The sequence below is a fragment of the Chinchilla lanigera genome, unplaced genomic scaffold, assembly GCF_000276665.1.
Source record: "Chinchilla lanigera isolate Chin_1 unplaced genomic scaffold, ChiLan1.0 scaffold00010, whole genome shotgun sequence".
Taxonomy (NCBI): domain Eukaryota; kingdom Metazoa; phylum Chordata; class Mammalia; order Rodentia; family Chinchillidae; genus Chinchilla; species Chinchilla lanigera.
This window is the reverse complement of record NW_004955411.1, coordinates 15051282-15077494: the sequence shown is the minus strand read 5'-3', so window position 1 is coordinate 15077494 and position 26213 is coordinate 15051282. Positions and strand designations below refer to the sequence as shown.

At 38.8% G+C, this 26213-nt stretch overlaps 1 protein-coding gene across 3 annotated transcripts; it reads left to right on the top strand.

The window, feature by feature from the left end:
• Positions 1-174: 174 nt before the first annotated feature.
• Positions 175-25344, top strand: Cnr1 (cannabinoid receptor 1 (brain)). 3 transcript variants are annotated; one of them, XM_013510704.1, is made up of 3 exons: positions 175-681; positions 15168-15243; positions 19990-25344. In XM_013510704.1, the coding sequence occupies exon 3, from the start codon at positions 20052-20054 to the stop codon at positions 21468-21470; it is 1419 nt and encodes a 472-aa protein (XP_013366158.1). In that variant the 5' UTR covers positions 175-681; positions 15168-15243; positions 19990-20051; the 3' UTR covers positions 21471-25344. The 3 variants fall into 3 exon arrangements, with proteins under 3 accessions (XP_013366158.1, XP_013366159.1, XP_005377795.1); XM_013510705.1 differs by lacking the exon at positions 15168-15243 and having other exon boundaries at positions 175-311; XM_005377738.1 differs by lacking the exon at positions 15168-15243.
• Positions 25345-26213: the final 869 nt, after the last annotated feature.

Below are 26213 nucleotides of genomic sequence, written 5' to 3'. Positions count from 1 at the left end.
GTTTGGAGTCGCGGGCGCGGCGCGCCGTCCCTCCCCGCGCGGGCCCTCGGAGGAGCGTGTGCCGCCGCCGCTGCCAGGGCAGGACAAAGGCTCATTAACACGTGATGGGACCGCGCTTCATAAATGGGGCCGCGGCGAGAGGCAGCCAGAGAGAGTGCGAGCGGAGAGGGAGACGGGGACCGCGCGACCGGGCCGCGGCGACGGGCGCCCGGGCTGGCCAGGCGGGCCGAGCGCGAGGACCCCGAGAAGAGCCCCGGGAAGCTCGCCGGCGGCCGGGGCGGAGGGGGCGCCAGTCCGCGTCGCTGTCGCGGGTGGGCGCTGGAGGCAGGGGACGCCGGCGCGCGGACCGACTGACTTACTGACCGAGCGCCGGAGGCACACCGCGCTCCACCCCACCCCTCCGCACCCCGCCTCGCCTGCGTCCCGGCGCCGGCGCCGCCTCCCCTCGGCCCCTCCGCTGCTCGCTCTTCCTCCCCTTCCTTCTCTACTTCTCCTCTGCCTCCGCCTCTTCTTGCCTCCCGCGGCGCCAGCGCTTTCCCGCGGCCCGGGCGGGGCGCCTCGGCTCCCCGCCGAGCTCTCCTAGAGTCTGGGGGGACGTTTCGTTCTAGCGGAGAACCAGCCCTCGAGCTGGGCCAGAGGTGACAAGGGAGCTTCTGCCCCGAGGACCGGGGGATGCGAAGGGTAAGACCCGGCAGAGTTGCATTTGGAAATACTTTTTCTGCCTCCCGCCCCCTCGGGTACTGACCAACGTGGTCCCTAAGTGTCCTTCGTGGAGTTCTTATTCAGGTTAAACGAATCGTGCGTCGATGTTTACTTAGCTGTGTCGCCGCAGCCTGTTAACTGTTGTCTGTGCTACTTCTGGAGGTTTCTACCATTTACTATTTATTGAATGTGTGTGCACCTGGCTCTCTGTAGGCACTGATGTCTGTTTGTAGAAAATGTGTAATTGTGCATGTTTGAAAAACAGGCGCCTGAGTTGATCCTTCATGTCTGTAAACCATATCAGCAAGTAAGGCTTCCTAGAGAAATACATCAGTCTCCACCTCCAACCTAGAAACCGTTTAAAATAAATATTAAATGTCATTTAAATGTATGTCAAATAATAAACTTTTGATATAGAGAAAGATAGCTGCAGACACCGGTTCTCTTAGAGGGAAAACAAATGTGCATAGTATTTAATACCTACATTAGAATGCTGATAGAACCTTTTAACTCAAAGCTAGCCATTAGGTGAATAAAGTTGATGTGAGGTTTGAAAAAGACGTCTCTTGCTAAGGCTCACGAATCATAAACGGATCACTATGGTATGCAAATATTTGCTGTGATAGACATGAAAAGCTGCCGTTTGGTCATTTGAAAGTTTAAAAGCAACATGCATGTTTCTGATTTTAATAGCTCACTTATCTCTTAAAGGTTTTAAATTGAACGGATGAGGAAAAAATTTAGCAGTCTATTAATCACATTGTCTCTCATTTTTCTTTTATTTTCTTCCAAATAAGAGTTAATCTTGGCTTTGTTTGTTTCTTGGCACAGTAAGCCTTCTTGGGCATTTAATCCAATAAGAGATTAGAGCAGATTTACTGGCTTTCAAGGTGTTGAAAGATGCCTCTTAGGGTCACAGAACTTCTCATTTTTATTAACACGTTAATATCTTTTGAACAATGGTGGAAATGCAGTTTCTTAGAAGAAACTCAGGACGTTGAGTATCTGGGGTCACTCCTGACATCAATCTATTTTGCAGAATATCGAAAAGCTCAAAGCAGCCAACCTTTAAGGTTCCCACAGGACTTTATCTGATTTAAAGTGTTGCTTTTCTAATCCCACCCTCCTGTCAGTTTGCAAGGGAAGATATACTGATTGATTTTTCTCTGTCCCCCCACCTATATTTCTTTCCCCTCCCCCATGCTCTAACTCAGTTAAGAGCAATTTTACAAAAATAAAAGACCATATTAGCGTCTTAAATGAGACAGATAATTTTCTGATTTTAACCGTACATGAACAGAACACATACATCTCCAAGATGTTAAACGGTGCGTATTGAAGGCAGTCATTTGTAGGCACAATAGCACTCACTATAGTTGGAGGAGAGGCTTGATGCTGGCCATGGTGTTGAAAAACTAATGCATTTGAGGTTATCAGGAGAAGTTACTGTAAACAGACTCTTTGTTTCAAAGATGTCTCCCACTCCAGGCCAGGAGCACCCTTGGCTGAGGTATGTATCAAGTCTAATGAGAAGAGATCTCATTGTGTTCCCAAGCCCACATGAGGGTGAAATGATGCCACACGGTGGAAATGCTCAGTTCTGACCTTTCAAAAATAAAATTACTATGCTTGCATACTCATTGTTAGGAAGACAAATTAGACATTCATCTCTCTGAATTTTAATAGCATCAATATTTATGTGTATAAATGAGCGATGTGATTCGAACCTTAATTAAGTCATGGGTGATGTTTAATTTAGTATATAAAGTTTTAAATTCTGGTGAAAATCAGATCTCACATTGAAGTAGTACTTGGCTTTGTTTGTAATCCACTGTTTTCTGTCTTTTTCTGTTACCCTTTTCCCAGTGGACTGTGTTCCTCTCCGTCTTGCCTGTGAGATTGCTCTTCTCTAATAAGCATAGCTGCAGGATCAGTGTGTTCTTTTTGGCATTTCAAAATGTTAAAATAGTGAAATTGTTAAATGTTACCGAGACGAAGCTGCTGGGAATGAAATCTTCCAAAAGAACCACTATATTTGTGGAATATTACATTCTATTCCGAAAGCAAACTCTTTGAATCGGTTTACCTATTTTCTCAAGAAGGACCCAGCTCCATTGATTCTGTTGATAAGTGTTTAGTATGCAGTGTCAGCTTATTAATTACTAAGCAAAGCCTGAGAAACTCTTTCAAAACAATCATATGACATTCTTCTTTGCTTTGACTCAGAATTAACATTAACCACGAGGAAATTTAGACAGGTTTCTTGGTTGTCTTGCATATTCGTTTTTGAAATTAACATTGGAATTGGAAAACTTTGCTGCGCAAGAATAAATTATTGTGACACAGAACTTACAATAGCACTTTAGAGTTCACCACACTTATCAAATGTTTCTTCCCAGAAAACACTTGCCTAATAAGGAAAGAGATTATTTCCCATAACTAGCTATCCAGGAATGCTGCAAGAAAAAAAAAGTAAACAGAAAGGAACAAATTGAATTCAGAAATACCTAACAACACATAATTAGTAAAATAAGATTTGGTTGTAGCTTCTTGAATTTGGTTAGCAAGATGGAGCCTGTTCTTTAGGTTGTTGCCTGTTATTCTTGGGGTAATTATGTTAGCTCAGTTGCATAAAGCACACAGATGAGAGCTTGCATTCCCTGCTAAAAAGGATGCCATGTCTCCCCCAGTGTAAGTCTGTCTTTTCTATTTTTGTATTCATCATTTTCTAATTGGACTGACAAATAGAGTGAAACCAGCCTTTGGGTTTAAATTATTTATAATTTTGCTTTTGACTTTGAACCTGGACCCAACATTGTTTGAAAAACTGTACTAGGGCCAGGTACACATATTGCATATCTGTATTTCTAGAAATAGCCAGTTCTGTTTATTTTTTTTTTTCTTATTGACTAGAAGACTGAGAGAGAATATAAAGAATAGGAGATTGAAAATAACATATATTTTACATAGGCAAAAATATTAACTTAATGTTCCTCCTACCCCAGAATCTCCAGATCTTTTCTAATCCTGTTCTAAAAATGTTAACTTTGTATTGTAACTGCATGAGTGCTGTTTTGTGCACAGAGGCGCAACACTTTGCTACTGAGTTGCTTTTTAATTCTTTGATAACTACTTAATTCACGTAATTGTATATTCTTTGATGAGACTGGATTTTATCTTATAAAGTAGATCAACTCATATTTCTCCAGAATATTTTCTGGACTCAAAGAAACTATAAATATCATTCAGAGTGTTTCCCCTATCAAATTACATGATGGATAATTCAAAATAACTGAATATATAAACACACACGAACAAAGTTTTCATAGGTACAGATCATGACTAAAGTAGAAATTTAAATACATTGCCTTTTCACATATTTGAACATATCATTCTGATTTTAAGTAAATGCTATGAATTTGGGAACATGTCCAAGGCCAGAATATACAGATGGATACTGAAAGCTCAAGGCAAAAAGGAAATATTCACCTTGAATCAAAACAAGGCTGTCCTTGTTTTCCAGGATAGGTGGAAACCCATTCCAGTCCCATGTGTTGTAAGATTCTTGCAGATATGCCAGGATGAAATCACCACACTGGATTAGAATTTTATCACCAACATTGATGGGTTTAAGACAGCTCTTAACAATCTTGCTAATTTTCGTTAGTTTTGAAAATTAGGACTGCAGGAATTGGAAGAAAATGTAGATTATTACTATACTACAGAATGCATTATAAGATATATTTATTTTATTCATAATATAATGCTATCACAAGGACGTTAAAACTAGAACTTTGAGGGATGTGGAGGGTTGTTTTTAGCAATCTCTTCATCTACTCTTGCTACTACTCTTCAGTTGATGTTAGATGAACTTCTGCAGCATACTTCCCCACATGGATAATAGGTATGTTTATGACATATCAAGAGTAAGTCAAAACCATTCGATAAAGTAACCAGTGTGGTGTGATTACCTCTAGTTCTTAACATAAAACATTTATTAAAATATTTCCTGGATCATATTTCTTCACTGAATAGGGTGCCTCATAGTGAAATATAGGACATTCCATTATAGTAGTTTTTCTAAGACAAGTAGTTGTGCGTACATATACATTACTGATCTAGTTTTATTAATTTTTTCATATATTTATTTATTATACAGATTACCAATGAACAATGTTTGGATAGTCTCCAATTCACTTGAAGATGTTAATTTAATAATTTAACGACCATGGAATTCTTGAGGTTTGTAGTTGAGTTTCTGTGGGTTTTTGAGGGAAGAATTGTTTATTTTCCAAAACTGAGCAAATGGGCCTGCAGATTCATCGCGGTTGTTCTGGGAATACTATGAATTCTATTTTAGCCTTAGCTGGAAAATTTTTCACACCTGCATTTCAGTGAAGCTCTCAAAGTTTGGCTGTCTTTGTTTTGTTTTGTTTTGTTTTTGAGTGAGTTGAGACTGGGTTAGATTAGAATCATTGTTTTGTAGCCAATTTTTTTTTTAACCCATTATGCTACTACATTATATTCTGTGAGTTTTTTAGTAAGTTTCCTAAAGTAGATTTTACTTTTTTTGAATGCAGGAAGGGATCTAAGTTTCATTTTTCTAACCCATGTGGCTAATAATTTTTCCCTAAGAGTGCAACATTGTATTATTTAATGTCTTATTTTTACATTCTTAGTTGGCTTCTTGATTGTTCAATTTCAGTTGTTAGAGGTTTGGTATCTTACGCTTAATTCTGTACTACCATTATCAAGTCTGAATCACATTTTTAAAAATCTTTTTAACTTCAGGAGATAAAGTGCAGTATAGTTTCCTAAATTTGATAATGTAATATCTTTTTTTTTTCCTACTAGCAAATTCCATGCTATGGCTTTTTAAAGAAAAGCAGAGGCACTTTTCAAAGATGTGCCAGGCAATCTGTTGTGGTGATTTAATATACTGACAAATGCTTTCACAAACTGCATATGTCTATAGTAGATTTAAATGTAATTAAAATACAATATAATTAGAAAATCAAGTTTTCAAGATTTATGTCTAAGTGGGAGGCTCTCACTCTTCCCTTCATCATTTCTGCATCTATTCTTTTAGACCATAACTTTAGAGAAGAAAATTGAAATCAATATGAGTTCTGAGAGCTAAGCTGTAAAAAAAGTTACATTCAAGCTATTGATAAATTCTGTGACTCTTTTTTTGGTTTGTTTGTTTTTCTGGTACTGGGAATCGAACTCATGACCTTGCGCTTGCCAGGCAGGCACTGTGCCGCTGAGCTAAATCCCCAGCCCCTCTATGACTCTTTCAAAAAAAATTTAAATATTTGTTTCAAATAAATCTCTATATTCATACCAATGTTCACATTGGCACTAGATAATTTCATTCCATTGATTTCTATAATAAGCAAGTCAGTATCATTGATCTCCAAAAATTATGTAGGCAGTATATGGATTGGTAGTTAAATTTATATCTTCTTTATAAAAGAGACTTGCTTTCATCTACTATGATCAGAGTATTTTGGTTCATTGCATGGTGGCTGATTAGATGGACCAAATTTTCAACTCATTTTAATGCATTTGTATCAAAATTTTTAAATGTTTTCTCTAGCTTTTGCACAGGTGGTGAGCAAGTATAGCTACGTAGAGAAGAGGGCAAGTTAGACAACTGAACACATAACTAAAGTAAGCAAAAGACTATGTAAACAAGTCTGTATCTCTCTATATGTGGGAATTGGACTTCGCAAGATATGTAAGAACTTTTGGAAGTGACATCTAAATTCTTATACAAATAAAGGAAACACTTGAAAGATTTTAGTTTGAAGCTAAGGTAACTATAAGTAATCTGTGATCTATTTTATTTATGAAATAAAGAATGTACAGGTTGCCCAGTGTCATACCTTTAAGTGCTTTGGGACACGTTTCTACATATTTATAACTTCTAAGTGTTTTTAAAAGATACTGGCCAACTACAAACAGTGTAAACTGCAATTACCAGAATAATTCTGTAAGAATTTGCTCTGTATTGCTTGGTAATACTGCAAAAGTTCCACTTTAGTTTGTCATTTCATGAGTTCATTTCTCATAATTTTTTTGGGGGGTAAAGAACAACAGAAACATGCTTTAAGCCTGAGATATTAATTACTTTTACTCTTTTCCTATCCTATTATGCTTGCTAATCATGAGTTGCTTCCCAGTGGTGTCCAAAGAAATCGTTTAACAGTTCTATAAAGCTTTGTGTAGACTTTGTAAATAGAGTCAGGAGGAAATAGTGTAGGACTTCTTAATTTATGTGTTTGTAGTACAACTTCAAGCCACTTTCTTTTACTGGACAAAACATATAACAATAAGTTTCCTGAGAAAGTCTAGAGAAGCTACAGTTTGTAGACAAACAACCTTGAGGGGTTCCCCACTTGTTATCCTTATTTTCAGACCAGACTACATTCTTTTATTCCAGTCGTATAGGAATACCCTGGCTTTAAAGATCTGTGAGAGGCTATCTTAGCAGCTTAACATGAGCAGCTATCTTAGCAATCTATTTGAGTTGTCTAGAAACCTCTACTCACAGAATATAAAATTTCCATCCTGTCTAGCCTCAGTTCTTCTTAAAGGCTAATTCTACCCCTACAGTCCATTTAGTCTTTCTTTTGGATCTCCATAATCTTTAACAGCAGTGCTTCAACTTTGGAATGTGTTAGAATCTCCTGGAGTCCTTGTAAAAAACATGGATATGCATCAGTTCTAGCATTTCTGACTCCAAAGGTCCAAGTGCATTTCTCATGTTTCCCAAAGATACCGGTGCCGGCTGGGATCCCACCCTTTGAGAGCCTTGGATCTGTGCTAACCCTACATGCACTTACCAACCACTGTATGACTTCTCAGTCTATTTTCTAAAATGTATGCTACAGTTTCCAGCCCATTTGCACTCACCTTATTTCTCAGTTCTTTATTTTCATGTCGCTCTTTCTGAGCACTTTTAGTCCCAACTCTGTTCAGAATCTCATAACCATATCACATAACATAGGAAGGGTTGTACCTTCAGTGAGTACAATAGAACTACCCCACTGTTTCAATGGCATGAAAATTCTACACTTGCATCAAATTTGCACATGTACTTCTAAATCATAACTATGTTTCCAAAAATATATTTTATACTACTACTGAAATCTATTCCTTCAACAACTGTGGGTATATAATTATGTGCATCTTGAAAGCATATTTTTTACTTATGTCTTGCACTGTTAGTATACACGAAGCATTTTCTAAGCATTTCAGCTAAAGTAGGTGATACACAAAAATGTACCTTTAAAATAATATTGAAAGGAAACCCTGGATTTAAAACAATCATAAAAAATTATTAAAATCATCCCAGGAGACAAAGATAGGAAGAAAGTTGAATTAGTTTTGAAAAAATCACTGTGTCCTTAATTTGTATTAATATTTAAACCAATATTCACTTTACTTGTGAAATAGTCCATTTTAGTTCCCATAATAATAGAAAATAATTTTGCATTGTTTTTCATCACAGAATTATGACCTGTGTTGGTGATTTCATATTTGGATATCAGAAAACCAATTATTTTATGAAATAGAAGTTAGTTGAATTTGTTATTAGAATTGACTTTGGGCTCCTGAGGGCTCCCCCGTTACTGTCAGCATCCCTTGGCATAAACACATTTGTTTTCAGTACAACTACTTTTCTTTACTCATTCTTAATTACTTTCTTGAGGCAAATTTTCAAATACTCACAATTAATTTTTATCAATATACTAAATTTTTTGTCAATGCCCCTTTGCCTCAGAAAAGTAATTAGAAATTTAGTTTTGTAGGCAGGCATAATAACACGTTTTAACCCTCTTTGACATATTTTCTTACTTATATTTTAATTAATTCAGTTGTAAAATTCATAAAATGTTGTAGCAAGAGGAGAAGTTGCTCAACCAAAGCGAGAACTGTGTCCAGTGAATAGAATAACAAATTGATTCCTGAGGGCTTATAAAAGCCACTCCATCTAGCGGTTGAATTTTCAGATAACTTCTCTTGACAAGTTGTTTTGAAAACACTTGCAAATGGAGAAACCCATTTAGGAAAGATCAATGCACAATATGCATTTGGGGGATAGAAAAAGTCCATTATAATAGTAACTTTATGTATTGTCTCTAAAGGTCTATCAACAGTGTGTAGCTAGGAATCCTTCAAGGTTGTTTACGTCACAAAGATCTCTTTATATGTCACTATTATGTGACTAATTTTTGCGGTTCATAATGTACACCCAGAATGAACAAGGATCAGCTTAAAAAGTAGCTAATCTGTGCCTACAACTACTACTTCCCATCAATATGATCTGTATTTGATACCCAAAGGAAACAGCTGAGGTAAATTATTATTGGTACATATTATATAATTTTGACATTTGGGTACTGTTTCAGATGGATGCTTGTAAGAGACTAAGACTCAGGTTTAATAATTATCTGGTTTTATTCCAAGGAAAACCATCCATACTTAAAAGCCATCCTGTTAAATTGAATCAGCTATGTGGCCCATGCATGCCAGTGTATTTAGTAAACAGAATACTTACTAAGTGCCAGACAGATGACCTACAGGGCCCAAAAGATGGGACCCAGTTCTCAAAGTCTTCATGGTATACAGCAGTGAAGGCAAACCTTTTTGAGCTTTCAATGGTATGAACAGCCCACGGTGGCGTGTGTGCCATGGGTTTGCCACCACTGGTCCAGAGGGTTTAGATGTAAGAGATTGCTCTAGATGGCACATCATAGCCCATTACTTGTCCTGAGGAAAATCCTCACTGCATCATATTCTTTGATGATTAAAATACACTTATAACAGATTTTTATATTCTAGTCTTTCATCGATGGAAGAGGTGGACAGACGTGGACTTTATTTGAAGGAATAGGATGGAATAGAGAATCGTTTCCCAGGTGTACCATTACCCAACCCATATCTATTAACAGAGATTTGAAACATATAAGTATGTCAGGAGAAATATGTCACAGAAATGTGCATGGCTTCACATATAGTACCTAGTGCTAGGTACAGAGGTCATGCCCAGTGAAAATGTGGTAATGCAACATACAGAAACTTATGATTCTTTATCAGCCACATTGCTGTTGTAACACAGCTTTCTCCCCATTAGGCACTGGAAGTCTAGCAATCACCCATTTGTTAGAGCTCAGTTAAGCCTTATATAGTTTATCTTCCCTGGTTCCAGCTCAGAACTGACCACAAAAAAAATCTTTTCTGCTCAAGGTGGGAACTTGAATGAGAAGCAGTTTGAATTTCTCCGTGTAGGGAATGAAGGTTTCAGGCTTTTGTTTACTAACAGTGATTGTATCTCATCCTGACCTAAAGAAGATGCCCTCTTCATGTCTCTTCGATGTTGTGGAAAGGTGTTATAACCATCTTGATTCCTGTAATTATCTAATGAAGCAAAAACAAAATAAAAACATCTTGCCTAATTTAATAAAAGTGGCAAAATTAACTTAGATTTCATTCATTTGCCAACAACTACTGCAAATAAGGAGCTAATCCAGAGTTCAGATTTACAGTTTAGTTAATTGTCATACTTTGTCCCTAAGCACCATAGGGGAAAGGTTCTTTGCAGGTACCATGGGCAACATTTTTGCTATCAATGGATTATCTTCAGATTTTACTTGTTCAGTGTTACCGTGTGCTATTTATAACTGCCTCTTCCCAAAACCAACCCTTCTCGATCCCTAGAAATGAAACATGTCTTATTAAATCATTTCTGGACCTCAAAGTGACGAGCACAGACTGTGAATTATGCATACCTGTGATGAATTTCCACCACTGTCCCTGTAGTTGGAGACCTTAGGCAAAGCATTTTTATCCCATAAGCCTTTTCTTGTGTGCAGAATGAGGGTTAGAATAACAGCTACTTCATATAGATAGTATTAAAAATGTATATACTTAGCATGGTGCCTGTAACATAAACATTCATATATTTCTTAGTTGAAAACATTTGGAAATTGAGATCTTCTTCAGTGTGCATTTATTCATCTGTATCTCAGATTTCAAGCTAGAGAAACAAGGCTTGGCTTTTAGTTGGATTTAATCCCCACCCCACCCCCCGCCCCGCTCTGGTAGCGGGAATCAAACTCATGTTCTTACGCTTGCCAGGCAGGCTCTGTGGTGCTGAGCTAAATCCCCAGCCCTTAGTTGGATTTAATTTAAATGCTTATGAATTCAAAGTGAAAATACTTTTGTCAGTAGATGAAGGCAGAGAGCTGAAGATTACATCACATGACTAGACATCATGTAGCATACTGTTAGCTGTTGTTGTGAATTCTTGGCAATGAACTGTAAAAACAAGAAAAACTGTGTACTGGGCTCTACATATTTTATGGGCCAGAATAATGTTGATTTCTACTTTTAATGAAATCTCGCATGCAAAATAAAGACAGTCTTACAGATTATTGTATATCTGGATTATGGCTTTCACTGAATGAAAACTTTGCACTTTTTTGGTTGGGGAATGCTATGATAAGGACTATTTTTACAGACTATGTGGAAAAGGTATCTCTTTCAAGGAAAAGCCTAGGTTACTTAGTAGGAAGAAACATCGAAACACCACAGCAAAATTAAATGGTAAATGAAATTTGTTATCCAAGTCACCAGGTGACTTAATTTGTATTATGAATTCACCTTTGTGAAAGACTTTTCTTATAACATCATCACCAAAGAACTCCTAAGCCTGTGTAATTTCAAGGCATACTTTTCTTGAGTCTGAAATTAAGTTTTAACAAGGCTTTATATCAGTGGTGGTGAGCCTTTTAGAGCGCTCACTGATACAAACAGCCCCTTGTTGCACCTGTGCCGTAGGTTCGCCACCAGTGCTTAAAATTGTGACTAATGTGGCTTATTTTACATTAAATTTGAAAATGAATATAGCCTTGTAAGTGTTTTAATATCTTTAGTTCCTATTGATATATTTTTTGAAAAATAAAATACTCTTGTTAGGAAAGCATAGACCAAAAGAACAGCATATTTAATAACTTTCATTTTTTGGTACAAAAAATATGAACAGCTGAAGCTTTGAGAGCCAATCAAGCATTACTAGCACAATGAAATTTTCTTTCATATATAGGAAAAGGAGCTGACACTAATATAAGGAAGAAATATTATGTATTTTTACTTGAATTATCAGGATAATTAAGTCAATTATTTTACTTTGCTGTAGAAGATGATAGAAAAAATAATCACGAAACTAGTTTAAGGATTTCTTTTCTTTCTTTCTTTCTCTTTCTCTCTCTCTCTCTCTCTCTTTCTTTCTTTCTCTCTTTCTTCTTTTTTGTCTTTCTGAGACAGGGTCCCTGCTATGCAGTTCAGACTGGCCTTGAACTCATTTTGTAGCCCAGGCTGGCCTCGAACTTGCAGTGATCCTCCTGCCTCAGCCTCCTGAGGGCTGGGATTACAGGTGTGCACCACCACCCCCAGCTTTACTTTAAGAATTTCAAACCACTAATGATTAGGTAAGATTTAGAAAAGACATATTGCTCATTTAGCTGACATAGAAGCATCATTTAGCATGTTATGATGTTGGTCCATGAGAGTGGCCATGTGTATTGAGGACAAGATTTGGACGTAATGTAGTTATGAGTCAATCGAAATTTTCCCTGCTAACTTTAGAGAAATATATTAGCAAGGTATTTTTCTTGATCAAATTAGTGGGAACCAGATTTGTTCTCAGAAATAAATGGAAAATAACAAATGCATCCAGTGGGACCTTCATTCTCTTCAGCCTGTCGTAAACCTGTTATGGGGCAGCCAAGCAGAATAGGGAACCGAAAATGGAGGGAAAACAGGAGGTTGAAGCAGAGACCCGGAACTCCTCATCTGATATTCAGGACCCCTGTCAGTACAGCGAGCATGAGCTTGGCACTGTCTCTGTAAAGCATTTATAAACTTAAAACATCAAAGGAATATGGTGGGCCAGTATCAGCTATACCTCAGGGAGCACTAGTTCTGATACTTCTAGAGGGTTTCTTGCTTTCTTGAGCATAACATTCTGCAGACAGTAGATACCAGCCTGATACTTATTTCCTTGGAGATGCTCCACAGGTCAGAACCACAAGGGTTTTGATTCCAGATGCAGCACAGATAAAGTACTAAATACTGAAGTGTCCCTTTCAAATAAAGAAGATTTTCAATGGAACGGTGAAAACTAAACTAATGACTGTAAATTATAGTGATTTAGAAATAGCTCTATTTGAAGTCTTGTTTTGAGGACTTACTCTATGTTCAGGCTAATCGGAAACACGAATGTTTTATACTCTTAATGGTTATAGAAATAAAGATGCATAATCTGGAAAAATATTTTTTAAAACTTTATGCCATTGTCATACTCATACATTTCTTTTGATACCACACAGCTTGCTAGCTGATAATATGCCTTTTCTTGGAGGAGGGAGGTAGGCTTATATAGAAGTGGGCAAAAAGGTCAGGTAATTTTATTCTAAAATTGAAAGTTTTTTTCTAAAATAGGTTTAACACATGAAAATATTATATTATTGTTACTATAAAGGTATGATTTACAGCTTCAATTGTTAGAGTATTAGTTATATCTTTAAAAGCATAATTCTAGGAAAATCTTAAATGTCATCCAATCATTCTTTTATGATAACTGTAATAAAAAAAACCTACTGCTTCTTTAATAGGTGCATCTACACATCTTGCTACAAATTTCCAATTATGATTTCCCCAGTAGCAAACAAAAACAAAATTAATGGCAGCTACATCCCCCAAAGCCTAAGCTATATTACTAATGAACTCTCAAAGAAAACTCTTGATGCAAAAAATAATAAGGTGGAAATTACTGTAATAATCCAAATGTAGAAATAAAGGAAAGAATTACTAAAATACAGAGAACAGTTTTCCTGCCATGATCCCATTAACTGCTAAAATAGCCTGTGCACAGTGGTGTTTTGACATTATTAAGATCCTTGAGCTGTACAAAATCCGTGTTTTTAAAAACTGTGTTCTTCAATTAAAGCTGGCTTATATTGGAGAGAAAGTGCTCTATACCTCCTAACCATACCATGGCCTGGCTTAGATTTTAACAAGCTGCTTTGTTGGAATGAAAGTGCTTGGTTGCATTAAAATGGGAAAATGTGTCATATATGAGGTGATCTTACTATGGACTAAATCACAGAACACATGTTTTGCATTATTGAAATGAGGTCTGTGATCATTTGTCTTCACTGAAAAAAGCTCGATAGCTCTACCAAATACTGACTAAAATTTTAATTCTTGGGGCCATGCCAATAGGCAGATTTACCTAGATGGGCTGGAATAGGAAATAATGATTTAGTAGGAAGTAGTGTTAATTGCTATTGGAAAAATGCCTATATTTACATTTTTAAGAGCCTAGAAGGTTTGAATATAAGAGGCAGAATAGCTTCAACATAGTTATTGCTAATCTTTAACACATCACATAATGTCTAAACACAGAGACTTTGGGATCTGAGAAACATGAATTCATTTGCGGATCCTTTGTGCTCTGGGTAATCTACTTAGTATCTAATGGCCTCCATTTCATCTGTGAAATGGACATTATAAATAAGCACCTAGTAAAGTTACCACTGACAGTTTATTGATAAAATATATGTAAAATTTCTCAATGCCTGAATATAACAGACATTTAGTAAATGCCCCCCATATGTGCATATTTTATTTGCTTCATAGTTTGAGTGCTGAGACAAAAAAAAGCAGCCAATGATCCAAATAAGGCAATGCATATTCTTGAAATATAATTCATACATCTTATATTATATTTAGTATATCATATATATGATATATTTAGTATATCATACATGCTGCCATCAGATCAGGCTACGGATCACACAGAGGGCTGTAATTGGCATATAATATATGGCAAAGGGCCATTAATACTGACTAAAGATGGTAGCAATTAATACTTATTGAAGACTTTTGTGCCAGCACTATGCTAAGTGCTTTACATGTGTTTTTATTTCATCTTTAGGACAATTTTGTGACTTAGGTATTATCATCATCATCATCATCAAAGATTAACTGCTTGCCCAGGTATAGTCTGACACTAATTTTGTCTGCCAACTCTTAATGCAAGGTTCTCTCCATTGGTTCTCTCCATTTGGCTGATTGGCATCAGTAAGGAAACAAGAAACACAGTCATTTGCCTTTCTTAGCTTAGAGACACACAGAAGTGTGTCAAAGGTTAAGGGTAGGAGCTCTACACCTGTACTGTTCCATGTAGTAGATACAAGTCATACTAACTGGGCTAAGAACCAGCTGTACCATCTATTAGATATCCTAATGAAAATTATTTCCCTCTTTGTGCTTTTCATATAAAAATAAAACAGCATCCCATAGGGCCACTGTAAGAATAAGCAAATTGATGCATGTAAAAGGCTCAGAGCACTTCCTGCCCATAATGAGCTCTCTCTCTATATGCTTACAAGGAGAAAATCAGCAGGACTTAAGTGGTGCACCTGATTGTAGAGTTCTGGAAGGAGGAGGCATCACAGTAAGTCCAAGGTAAGAGCTTAAATGACTAGAAAGATTACTCACAATACCACAAAGAAATGTGGAAAATGGTGCAGTTGGAGTTAATTCATTGTAGCATTATTCTTACAAATGAGGATAAACACCTCAAACCTCCCATTAGTAGGAGGCTGATCACAATCATCTAGCGGATCCTTAGGGCAGCTGCTAAATGAGGAGGGAGGCTTTGTGCACTAATATGCAGTTGTCTATGTTGTGTACTTTCTAAGTAGAAAGCCAGGTGTAGAACAGGATGTATAGTGTGTTACCATTTGCTAAAAGGAAAGTAAAAGGCAGGAAATGTATACAGACACACGTGCTTGACTGAGTATGGAAGATCTATAGGAAGAGTAGCAAGAAACTTCCTCGCTCTGAGAGAACTGCGTGACTGAAATACAAGGATGGGAGATTGAATTTTTACTATATTTCCATCTTTGCCTTTTGAGTGTTGAAGCCCATAAATCTCATATAATTATATAAAATGAAAGTTTTAAAATTAGCCCCTACCTGGGAGTTATGAAGAGTCAGCTGCTCCAGGGAGGACGAATTAAGGGCGGAGAACCTGGCAGTGCTCCAGGAACTGTGTGATTTTATTAGGTTCAGGTGAACATTTCCACGGGCACCCGGCTCTCTTCTCTCCTACTTCCAGACTGGTAAACCACCTCAGAAACAAAAGAGCATTCTGTTTGAAAACTGCATTTGCATTATAGAAATAAGTATGGAAATACTTGATGGGCTGAAGCCTATGACCGAGGGATAAACTAGGGGAATCAGAAATGGTGACAAGAGCTGGTCAGGAAGGTTTTAGATATGAAAGTAGCATTGGCACAGACCTGGAAAGATAAACCATTCTGGTTTTTTTGTTTTGTTTTGTTTTGTTTTTTTTGAGACAGGGTCTCACTATGCAGTTCAAGCTGGTCTTCAACTCACTCTGTAGCCTAGGATGGCTTCAAACTCACAGTGAACTTCCTGCCTCAGCCTCACAAGTGCTAGAATGGAAAGATAAATTAAACAGGGAATGAGCATCCACAGGGTGAGGCAAGAGGGAAAGACGATAGTGCAGAAGTGATGGTATATTTAAAGAGCAGCAGCTCATCTCCTGCGGCCGGGAAGCTGTGTGTTTAAGTCTGGCTCTGAGGAAATGCCAGGACCATGTAAGGAACCACATTGAAACACACTGTGGCGGCTTCTGTGTCCCTTTGATTGTAGATGAAAGCTTTCATATGTAAATGGATTGTTTAACAAAGGAGTTTACAATAAACAAGAAGAGTCACCTCTTGAGAAATAGCCCAAAGGTGGGACATGTAGGGCATGTTCTTGAAGCGATGAAAATTTGAGAAAGGATATCAGAGACAGACAGTTTAACAGCCTAAGGATACTCGAGAGTTAATTGGAACCAGACGGAAGTTACGGACTCAGGAGAGGTGTTTGGTAAAGGAAGTAGGAAGCTTAGCTGTTGGCCTTTGCTACTTCATTTTTAACCCCTCAGCAACTAGTTCCGCACGCGGCCAAAGCGGCTAATTAAACTCCGACCGCACTGGTTGCCTCTGTGGTCTGTAGCAGACACTCTGGTCTCTGGCCGGGTAGTTGGCTGCTTCCATGTACCTTGTTCTGTGACAGTTCAGGGACTGCATGCAGAATTGGCTCCAAAACCCAGGTCTCCATGTCCTGAGCGATGATGAGTTAACCAATAGAGAGTTCAGGGCCCCTAGCCAGGCATTGCCACCATGCTGCCATCAGATCAGGCTACACGGATCACACGCTGTAGGGCCTTGGAGGGCCGAAGGAAGCCTTTTGGCCTACTTGTCACTTGAGTGCTGAGGCCTTGCTCTGTTCACTGTTTGGTATGATGGTGCCAGTATTTTTCTGGCTTCTCTCGGGCCGCATTTGCCTCTGTCATACAGCTCTTTCTTGAGTACCTAGTCTAGGCAATCATTATCTAGGCAGCTTCATTTAGAATGCAAATAACCTCACCTGTAGAGTGGTTTTTATAGCACAAATGGACTGATCACCTCCTTGGGCTAGAAAACTTGATTCAAGCAACATGATTATTTATTTCTCATGTTTGCAAGAGTGCCTCCCCCAATCTTGGGTAGAAAAGAGCATTTTGGAGTCTATCTATCTATGTGTCTATCTGTCTATCTATCTATCTGGTAGAAATATATATTTCTTTCCAACTTGTTTAGGGCTCCCCTTCTACATGCCAAGAGTTATAAGTGCTAGAAGTTAAATACTAAGATAAATAGGTCCTTTCTAGTGGGTGGGATGAAGGGGCAGAACAGATGCAGACAGAGAGAAACAGTGAAAAATTTAGTAAGTCATGTAATAGAACTCTACTTGAATTATTCTGGAAGCCCTAAAGAGGTTACTTCATTGGAACAGGGAAGCAGGGAGCTAGGGGAAATAGTGCCAACAAACTGTCGGGGGAGTCGACCAGGTAGAGGGGCAGAAAGACTGTTTTTGGCAGAAGAGTGAGGCACCGTGAGAGCAAAAGCACTGAGCTGAAAAGCAATTGATTGCTGTGTTTGTGGAGCTCGAATTTCTCTGGTACAGCACAAGTGTGAGGCCAGCGGGAGGAAGAGGAGGGCTGGAGAGATAGTTCTCAGGAAGATTTTTACAGGACTTCATCCTTGCATGTAGAGGAGGGAAGTGGAGAGTTTTAAGTTCTGAGAAAATGGAATGTGGAGAGGATCAGGGGCAAGAGAGTGAGCGTGAGAGTCTGAAAGCAGCTCAACTGGGCTGAAGCGCATAGCTTAGAGAGCAGGAGCTGAAAGGGAAACTGCAAGAGTTTGTGTTTCATCTAAGGACAGAGAGGTTAAAACGGGAGAGTCGCATAAGGACCCATATGCCTGTGAAGGTGTGCCAGCAGCTCTGGACAATGATTAAAGGGACAAGGACTAGAGAAAGGCAGGAAGGCTTGTCAGAAAGCAGGTGACCTAATTTTGATGAGCAATGACGGTGGCTTGCACTTCAGGGTGGCAAAATGTCAGGAGATGGTCCACAGTTAGTGACTGCTCCCTATTCCAAATTGTTACTTTTAAAAACACTGTGACACTTAGTAATTAATTTAAAAATCTTTTGTTTGACTCTGTGTCTTGTCTCCACCCACACAAGTCTTCCACATTCTTGGCATAGACATCCTTTCCTTGGGGAAGCCTCCTTCACCTGCACTGGGTCTTCCAAGGTATCTTGTGGTCCCCAGTGCAGCTTGGACCACACCACACCTGGGGCAGCTGTGTGTCTCCTCTGCTAGACTTTATACTTCCCAGGGACGGGGATTCCTTCTTGATGCTGTCAGGACACTGTCTGGTACATTGGAGGTGCTCCATAATTTGCTGAATAGATAATTTATTAATAAATGAATTATTTAGATAGCTCAGGAAAGAAAACCCAGAACTTTCCAATTTGTTTTAAGATATTGCCGGTCTGCCTGACTCCCTGCAAAATAGTATATTATGTTTAAGGGCAACAAATGACAACAAAATATTGGCTTTTTAAATGACTCTAATTAGTACATATCTAGGGGCTGGTGATTTAGCTCAGCAGCACAGTGCCTGCCTGGCAAGTGAGACATTGTGAGTTCAATTTCCAGTACCGGAAAAAAAAACAACAAAAAAATTAGTACATATCTATCACTTATACTTGTAATTTTTTTTTTATAAACTAAAGAGATGAAAACAGCTCAGCTAGGCTGAAATAACTTTTATAAACTAAAGAGTCTGTCTCATTTGCAGTAGCAAATGCCTATAATCCAGCTACTTAGGAGGCTGAGGCAAGAGAATCACAAGTTTGAGGGTAGCTCGGCAACTTAGGAAGGCCTGTCTCCAAAAAAAAAAAAAAGAAGAGATGAACAGCTACATTTTCAATAAACATTTAGAAATGGGAGCTCAGTTCTCTGGCTGTTGATTTTGAAACAATACCAAATTGCTTAGCCTAGAATTAGAAAGCCCTTAAAATCCGGCCCCCTCCTCAGAGTGATCCTTCTTTCCATTGCCATCTGCTTGGAAAGTTAGGCATCATCAGGCCTGTCTCCTGTCCTCTGATCCACTTTTGTCACTGGTGTGCTTGTGCTATAAGCAGTAATGTCGGAGAGCATCCTCCGTTGTTACTCTCCCTGGTGTTGAAGATTTAGTCTTCCACAGCTTGGTCCCTGGGTAAGGAAACTCACCTGGTGGAGCCGATCGTCCCAGCCTGGCCTTGAGCTATGTCTGCTTCTCAGCATCCTCCCTCTTTACAGTTAGCACACAAACTCCACAGCTCGACCCTGATTCTACACTGCCCCGTTCTTTGGTTGTCTCATAGGTTTACTCTTACCTGTCTGATGAGGTAGGCTTCCAGAACAGAGATAGTGGGATAGTGGTTGCCCTGCCCAGCCCCATCAATTCACGGTGGTGTTTGTGATGGCAGAAGCCAAGTGGTAAATACTCTGTGAAGTGCACGTTTCTTGGCCTGTTTAACCCTGGAGGTCCATTCAGGTCTCTAGCGTGACTCCAATCTAAAGAGTTTAAGGAATGAAAGTTACGTTTCTGGAGGGTGTCCTTCCATGCCCTATCTCTGGGAGGGTTCTCTTCTAATTCAGTGACTGACTCATTGTGTTGACTGAATCTACAAGGACTGGACCTGTGTTGAAAGACAGGAATGGCATGCCACGAGGGTGCATCTTTGTGGTGTTGCAGTGTTTGTTTTCATGATCCTCCTGGTTTTCTCACCATTCAGCTTATCTGTTTTCCCTCCTGTCAGGACTCCCTCCTGCCGTCTCTTTCTCAGTCATTTTGAAGCTGGCCTAATTGAACACTGAGGTTATGAAGTCCATCCTAGATGGCCTTGCAGACACGACCTTCCGTACCATCACCACAGACCTCCTCTACGTGGGCTCAAATGACATCCAGTACGAAGACATCAAAGGCGACATGGCATCCAAATTAGGCTACTTCCCACAAAAATTTCCTTTAACTTCCTATCGGGGCAGTCCCTTCCAAGAAAAGATGACTGCAGGAGACAATGCCCAGCTGGTCCCAGCAGACCCAGGGAACCTTACAGAGTTCTACAACAAGTCTCTGTCATCCTACAAGGAGAACGACGAGAACATCCAATGTGGGGAGAACTTCATGGATATGGAGTGCTTCATGATCCTGAACCCCAGCCAGCAGCTGGCCATCGCCGTGCTTTCGCTCACACTGGGCACTTTCACAGTTCTGGAGAACCTGCTGGTCCTCTGCGTCATCCTCCACTCCCGCAGCCTCCGATGCAGGCCTTCCTACCACTTCATCGGCAGCCTGGCAGTGGCAGATCTCTTAGGGAGCGTAATTTTCGTCTACAGTTTCGTTGACTTTCACGTATTCCACCGCAAAGATAGCCCTAATGTGTTTCTGTTCAAACTGGGTGGGGTCACAGCCTCCTTCACCGCCTCTGTGGGTAGCCTGTTCCTCACGGCCATCGATAGGTACATATCTATTCACAGGCCCCTGGCCTACAAGAGGATCGTCACGAGGCCTAAGGCTGTGGTGGCCTTTTGCTTGATGTGGACCATAGCTATTGTAATTGCCGTGCTGCCTCTCCTGGGCTGGAACTGCAAGAAACTACAATCCGTTTGCTCAGATATTTTCCCACTCATTGACGAAACCTACCTGATGTTCTGGATCGGGGTCACCAGTGTCCTGCTGCTGTTCATCGTGTATGCGTACATGTACATTCTCTGGAAGGCTCACAGCCATGCAGTCCGCATGATTCAGCGTGGAACCCAGAAGAGCATCATTATCCACACATCGGAGGACGGCAAGGTACAGGTAACCCGGCCGGACCAAGCCCGAATGGACATTAGGCTGGCCAAGACCCTAGTCCTGATCCTGGTGGTTTTGATCATCTGCTGGGGCCCTCTCCTTGCAATCATGGTATACGATGTCTTTGGGAAGATGAACAAGCTCATTAAGACAGTGTTTGCCTTCTGCAGTATGCTCTGCCTGCTGAACTCCACCGTGAACCCTATCATCTACGCTCTGAGGAGCAAGGACCTGAGGCACGCTTTCCGGAGCATGTTTCCCTCGTGTGAAGGCACTGCGCAGCCCCTGGATAACAGCATGGGGGACTCGGACTGCCTGCACAAGCACGCAAACAACACAGCCAGTGTGCACAGGGCCGCGGAGAGCTGCATCAAGAGCACAGTCAAGATCGCCAAGGTGACCATGTCTGTGTCCACAGACACGTCTGCCGAGGCTCTGTGAGCCTGATGCCTCCCTGGCAGTTCAGGAAAAGAAATTCATTTTTTTTTTTGTAAAGCTCAAAATCAAGAGGAGTCTGTCGTCTCATCGGTTATATTTTTTTAAGTTTACCATGCTCAGTGGAAAGATGACTGTCACCGTGCTCATTTATCAGTTTGCTGACATTTCAATAGTTTAGGTACTCAAACTCCATTCTCCAGGGGTTTACATTGAAGAAAGCTTGCTGCTTAAGTGACTGAACAGTTCTTCAGACTCTAACTGAAATAGAAGGGAAACCTTTGGCAACACAATTTGAAGTCCAAGTACCCATAGAAAAATGCCATCAAATGAGTAATACCTTTGTAATCACAACTTCCATTTGTATGTGACGTGTCTGTCCCTAGTATCAGAGATGTCCATTTTTACAACAGTCATAGTGCTATACTAGAGAAATTTTGTAAAATATAGTGTGTCTTGTGAGTTGTGTATCAGTGTTTACTATATGTTATTTATATTTGTCTAGTTTAGCAAAACCGAAAGGTAGACTTTTATGGGAACAATGAAAAAAACACAGCAGTGGATAATTGCCAATGAGGCCACTTTTTAAAAATTACTGTCCATGATGTTCTAGAAACCTTACTATTTCTTCAAATATCTCCATCTTAATTTGACACTGAGATAACCATAAAGTTTATTTTTCTGATAAAAGAGCAAGAAGAATTTGAAGATTATCCAAAGTATTTAGCAGAACTTATTGACACTTAAACATTTATTAAACCCTGTATTTTCAAAGGAGGACGTTTATCATCTCCTGCACCATAGCTGTTCTATTGGGTAATGGAACTCAATAGCTGTTTCAGAATGGAAATGAGAAGGCGTATTGACTTTTTTAGGCTGACATCTCTGACTTTCTTTAGTTGTTAGCTATTACTGGACCTCTTAAAATAGCATGTGTCAATCTGAATGTATATTGTTGTCACCGTGTAGGTGCTGGTTTACTTGAAGAGTATTGCATTCTTATATTCCAGGTTTAAGTAGATTTCATGCCTGGTGGCCAAACAATAGTTCTCATTTTTTTGTTAATTGAAAAAAGTATTGTCCGGATAAGTAAAATTATATTGTGTGAGTGTGAATATAAATGTGTATATGTGTATGTTTTCTATCTTGTAACTGTTACCACAGTGTCATAAAAGTGAGAAAACTGTGACCAAGTGTAAACTGTACCACTTGCTGCACACTTGCACATGAATGCAGTTTCTAAAATTGAGTTCTTCCAGTTGAAAAAAATTCTGATTATAAAGCATTCAGAAAAATTTGGCCCCTTTAAGAGATTGGGCCAAGTATTAGTAGATTAGCTGTTGGATATAACATAAGACCAGTGTTTAGTAAGGAATAGTCAATGACAGATATTCAAGTCAACATTTGTATTTACAGTGTCGTGGGAAAATGAGAGTGTGTTGGTTTCTGAGCACCTAGTATCCATAAAGTTTCTAAAACCCCCAAACAGTAGCATTTTTCAATTGTATGTGTAGATAGCATGAGCCTAGTTTTAGTAGCATTATACACAACATACTGAAGCAGGACTACCATGTCTGGGTCATGTGGCTAAGGAGGCTGAATCAGGAAGTGAGTGAGACAGGCAATGAAGAGCTAGCAACCTTGAGACTGAGGTGTGGGTGACGTATGCTCAACCTATGCTTTGTTCAGATGCCCTTCATAAAGATGAAGATGGCTTTCCTTCTTTGGATATCCTAATCTCATGTTTCTTAATGGTGCCATAAGTGCTCAGAATTAGGCCCTTTTCTAGGAGGGAAAGATAGGGTTTAAGAAGCCACTGGACCCTGTCAAATTTACATACAGTCTTTCCTCCTTATGCAGATAAAGAATGGCTCCTGCAGGATACTGGGGGAAGGGCAGAGCTAGCATCTATCTTGTCATTTGCTCTAGTGAAACCCAGACAACCTGATGGAGCAATTTATGGTCTAAGATGGCACGTGACCTGTAGACAGTGCTGGGAGACAGCCAGGATCTGCCTGGGCTTTTCTCACTTTGCCTTTCTGTGATATGCAAATAAGAGCTCAGAGTGCTGGAGGGTGAAAAAAATCTTTAGAAGAAGATAAGATTATTGACAAACAAAAATTACCAGGTTTTAGTTTCTATTTAAGAATTGCCAATCTCTGTCCTGCCTCATCCTGAATATTAATCTATGTATCTTAGAGTTCACCAGGCAGTACCAAATCTCTTCACATAACTATCAAGACCTGGTGGAGATGAAATTCTTATAGGCATAAAAAAATTTCCAGGATTCCTTTTTGAAACTGTATTTGTGTGAATGCCATGTAGATTTAATAATGTATTATGCTTTTAAGGCCTAAATCATATATAAAAATTAAGGGACAATGGGGCTGATAGCACTAAACTTGGTGCTTACTGATATTCTAAGAAATATCTGTGAAATATCATATGTGTGTTCTACCACTTCCATTTAAAAACATTTAAAATTAGTTGGATTCATTTTGACACTTCCCATATCATTTCCTAATCCAAGTGACTAAAATGTTCTCCCCAATGAATACACTCATTAGAATTACCATTCATTAGCATCATTCATTAACTAGTTCTTTAATTAGATCCATTAATTTAAATATGATTTAAATTTAAGTATTTATAGGCTCTGGCAACAGAGTTATCCACTTTTCCTCTGAGGATGACATTTGTCCTGAGTGTGCATTCTGCCATCATTCGTCTTCAGAAAGGGCCAGATTCCTAACCCACTCAGCTTCAGAATTGTAATGACTTGACTAACAGTCTGATTTAGACAAGCGAGGCTGCCTCCAAGAATCACTTATTTTTCACTATATACTGAATATATATAAGAGAAATATGGATCTGGGAGATGCTGCAGACACATGCCTGCAACTGAGATGATTCCCAAGCCTTCCTGGTAGTTTGAATCAGGTCTGTCTGTTATTAAATGTCAAGGAATTTTGGCTGCCTAAATGCATACTGCAGGAAACAGGCCCAACCACCAAATGAAAACCAGGCCCTGGATGAGTAGCACTCTAATTACTGTCCTGTTCAATATTTTCTGCCATTCCATATCCAGAAAAGAGACTACCAGTATCATGCACAAAATTAGATTTCTCACACTCTTTAACTGTATATTTGTATGATATTTTAAAATCTCCTACATGCTGGGCAATGGCTATTCACAATTGTCTTGCACTGGCCTGATGAAATGTTGGCAATGCCTATTGTAATATAGACAAAACATTCTACTGATTTGGGCTGAATGTATGTAAATAGGTTTTTTAAAAGCTAGATGCTTAAGCAATGGATTACCAATCAGTGATTTTCAGACAGGAGAGTTCTTTACATTGCTGTGACATCCTAAAAAGCTCTCTTCATGTAAACTTACTGGACTAGGCCTCCTGGGGATCAGAATCCCCAAGAAAGGAAACTTTTTTCTTGTAATAATATGAATTAATATACCAGATCACCTAGATTTTTATTTCCAGTGTTTCAAGTGGAAGACATAACTCTTTATTGTCTGTAAATCTAACATGATTACTTTTCCTCTTAGAAGAATATTGTATTGTTAGATGTTCGTTGAGCTGGTAACATCCTTGCAACGGCTACAATATCTTCGTTAGTAATCTGTATAATACTTTGTATACAAGTACTGGTAAGATTGTTATTAAATGTAGCTTCAGTCATTAAATTACTAGAGTAAAGTAGTACCTCTGTAATATTTATAATGTATTAAGCCCACAGTATATTTTATTTTGTGTGTGTAATGTAAGTGTTATTTATTCAAGAGAAAACATTTCATCATGTCTATTGTCCAAAGTTACCTGGAATCAAATAAAAATTCTAGATTACCATGAAGAACAGAAAATGCCTTTGAATTCTGTCTTATTTCACAGTCTGATGATTGGGTCTTATATTCTAAAACATTGCTGAACAATGAATTTGTTCCTTAAAAGAGCTTTTATGACTTTATTTGAAGAGTAAAGACATGTTGGATTAATGTATTTATTTTCAACATAGGAAGAACAATGCAGAAAGCCAGCATTTATACAATAAAGCAGAAATGGCTGCCATCCTTTTTTCAAGTACTGTTATTTTAATAAATGTTTAATGATATTGCAATACATTCAAACAAAATTAGTCAGAATTGTACGTTAAATTGAGATTTACAGACTTAAGAAAATATCCAATCTAAATCTAAGGAGTTTACAGACAGATATTCTGAACTACATAAGAGACAAATATTTTAAAATATTTGGTAACATAGTTTGTAAAAGCTCACATAAGTTCTATTTGAAAATAAGAATAAGTCAGATATGACTGCACGTGCCTGCAATCCCAGTGCTTAGGAAACTGAGGCAGGAGGATTGCTGCAAGTTTGCAGCGAACCCAGACTACATAGTAAATTCAAGGACAGCCTAAACTATGCAATGAGACTATCTCAAAAAACCTCCCAAAATAATAATAAATTTTAAAACATTATAATGACCTTTAAATATTTCTGTCTGAAATAAAATGTTTTCAATCAATTTTGAAAAGATTTTAAATTTTTCAAATAATGAATTTGTGGATTATTTTTGCTTTTTAATAACTAATCAAGATTGCTTTTTCTACCTATTTTAAATACAGTAGCTAGCTGTATAAGCAGAATACTTCTAACAAAAAGCAAATGACATTCATTCTTAACTCTTAAATTTTATGCTAGGGCTTCCTTAGGAGAAAGATACTTATTTCAAC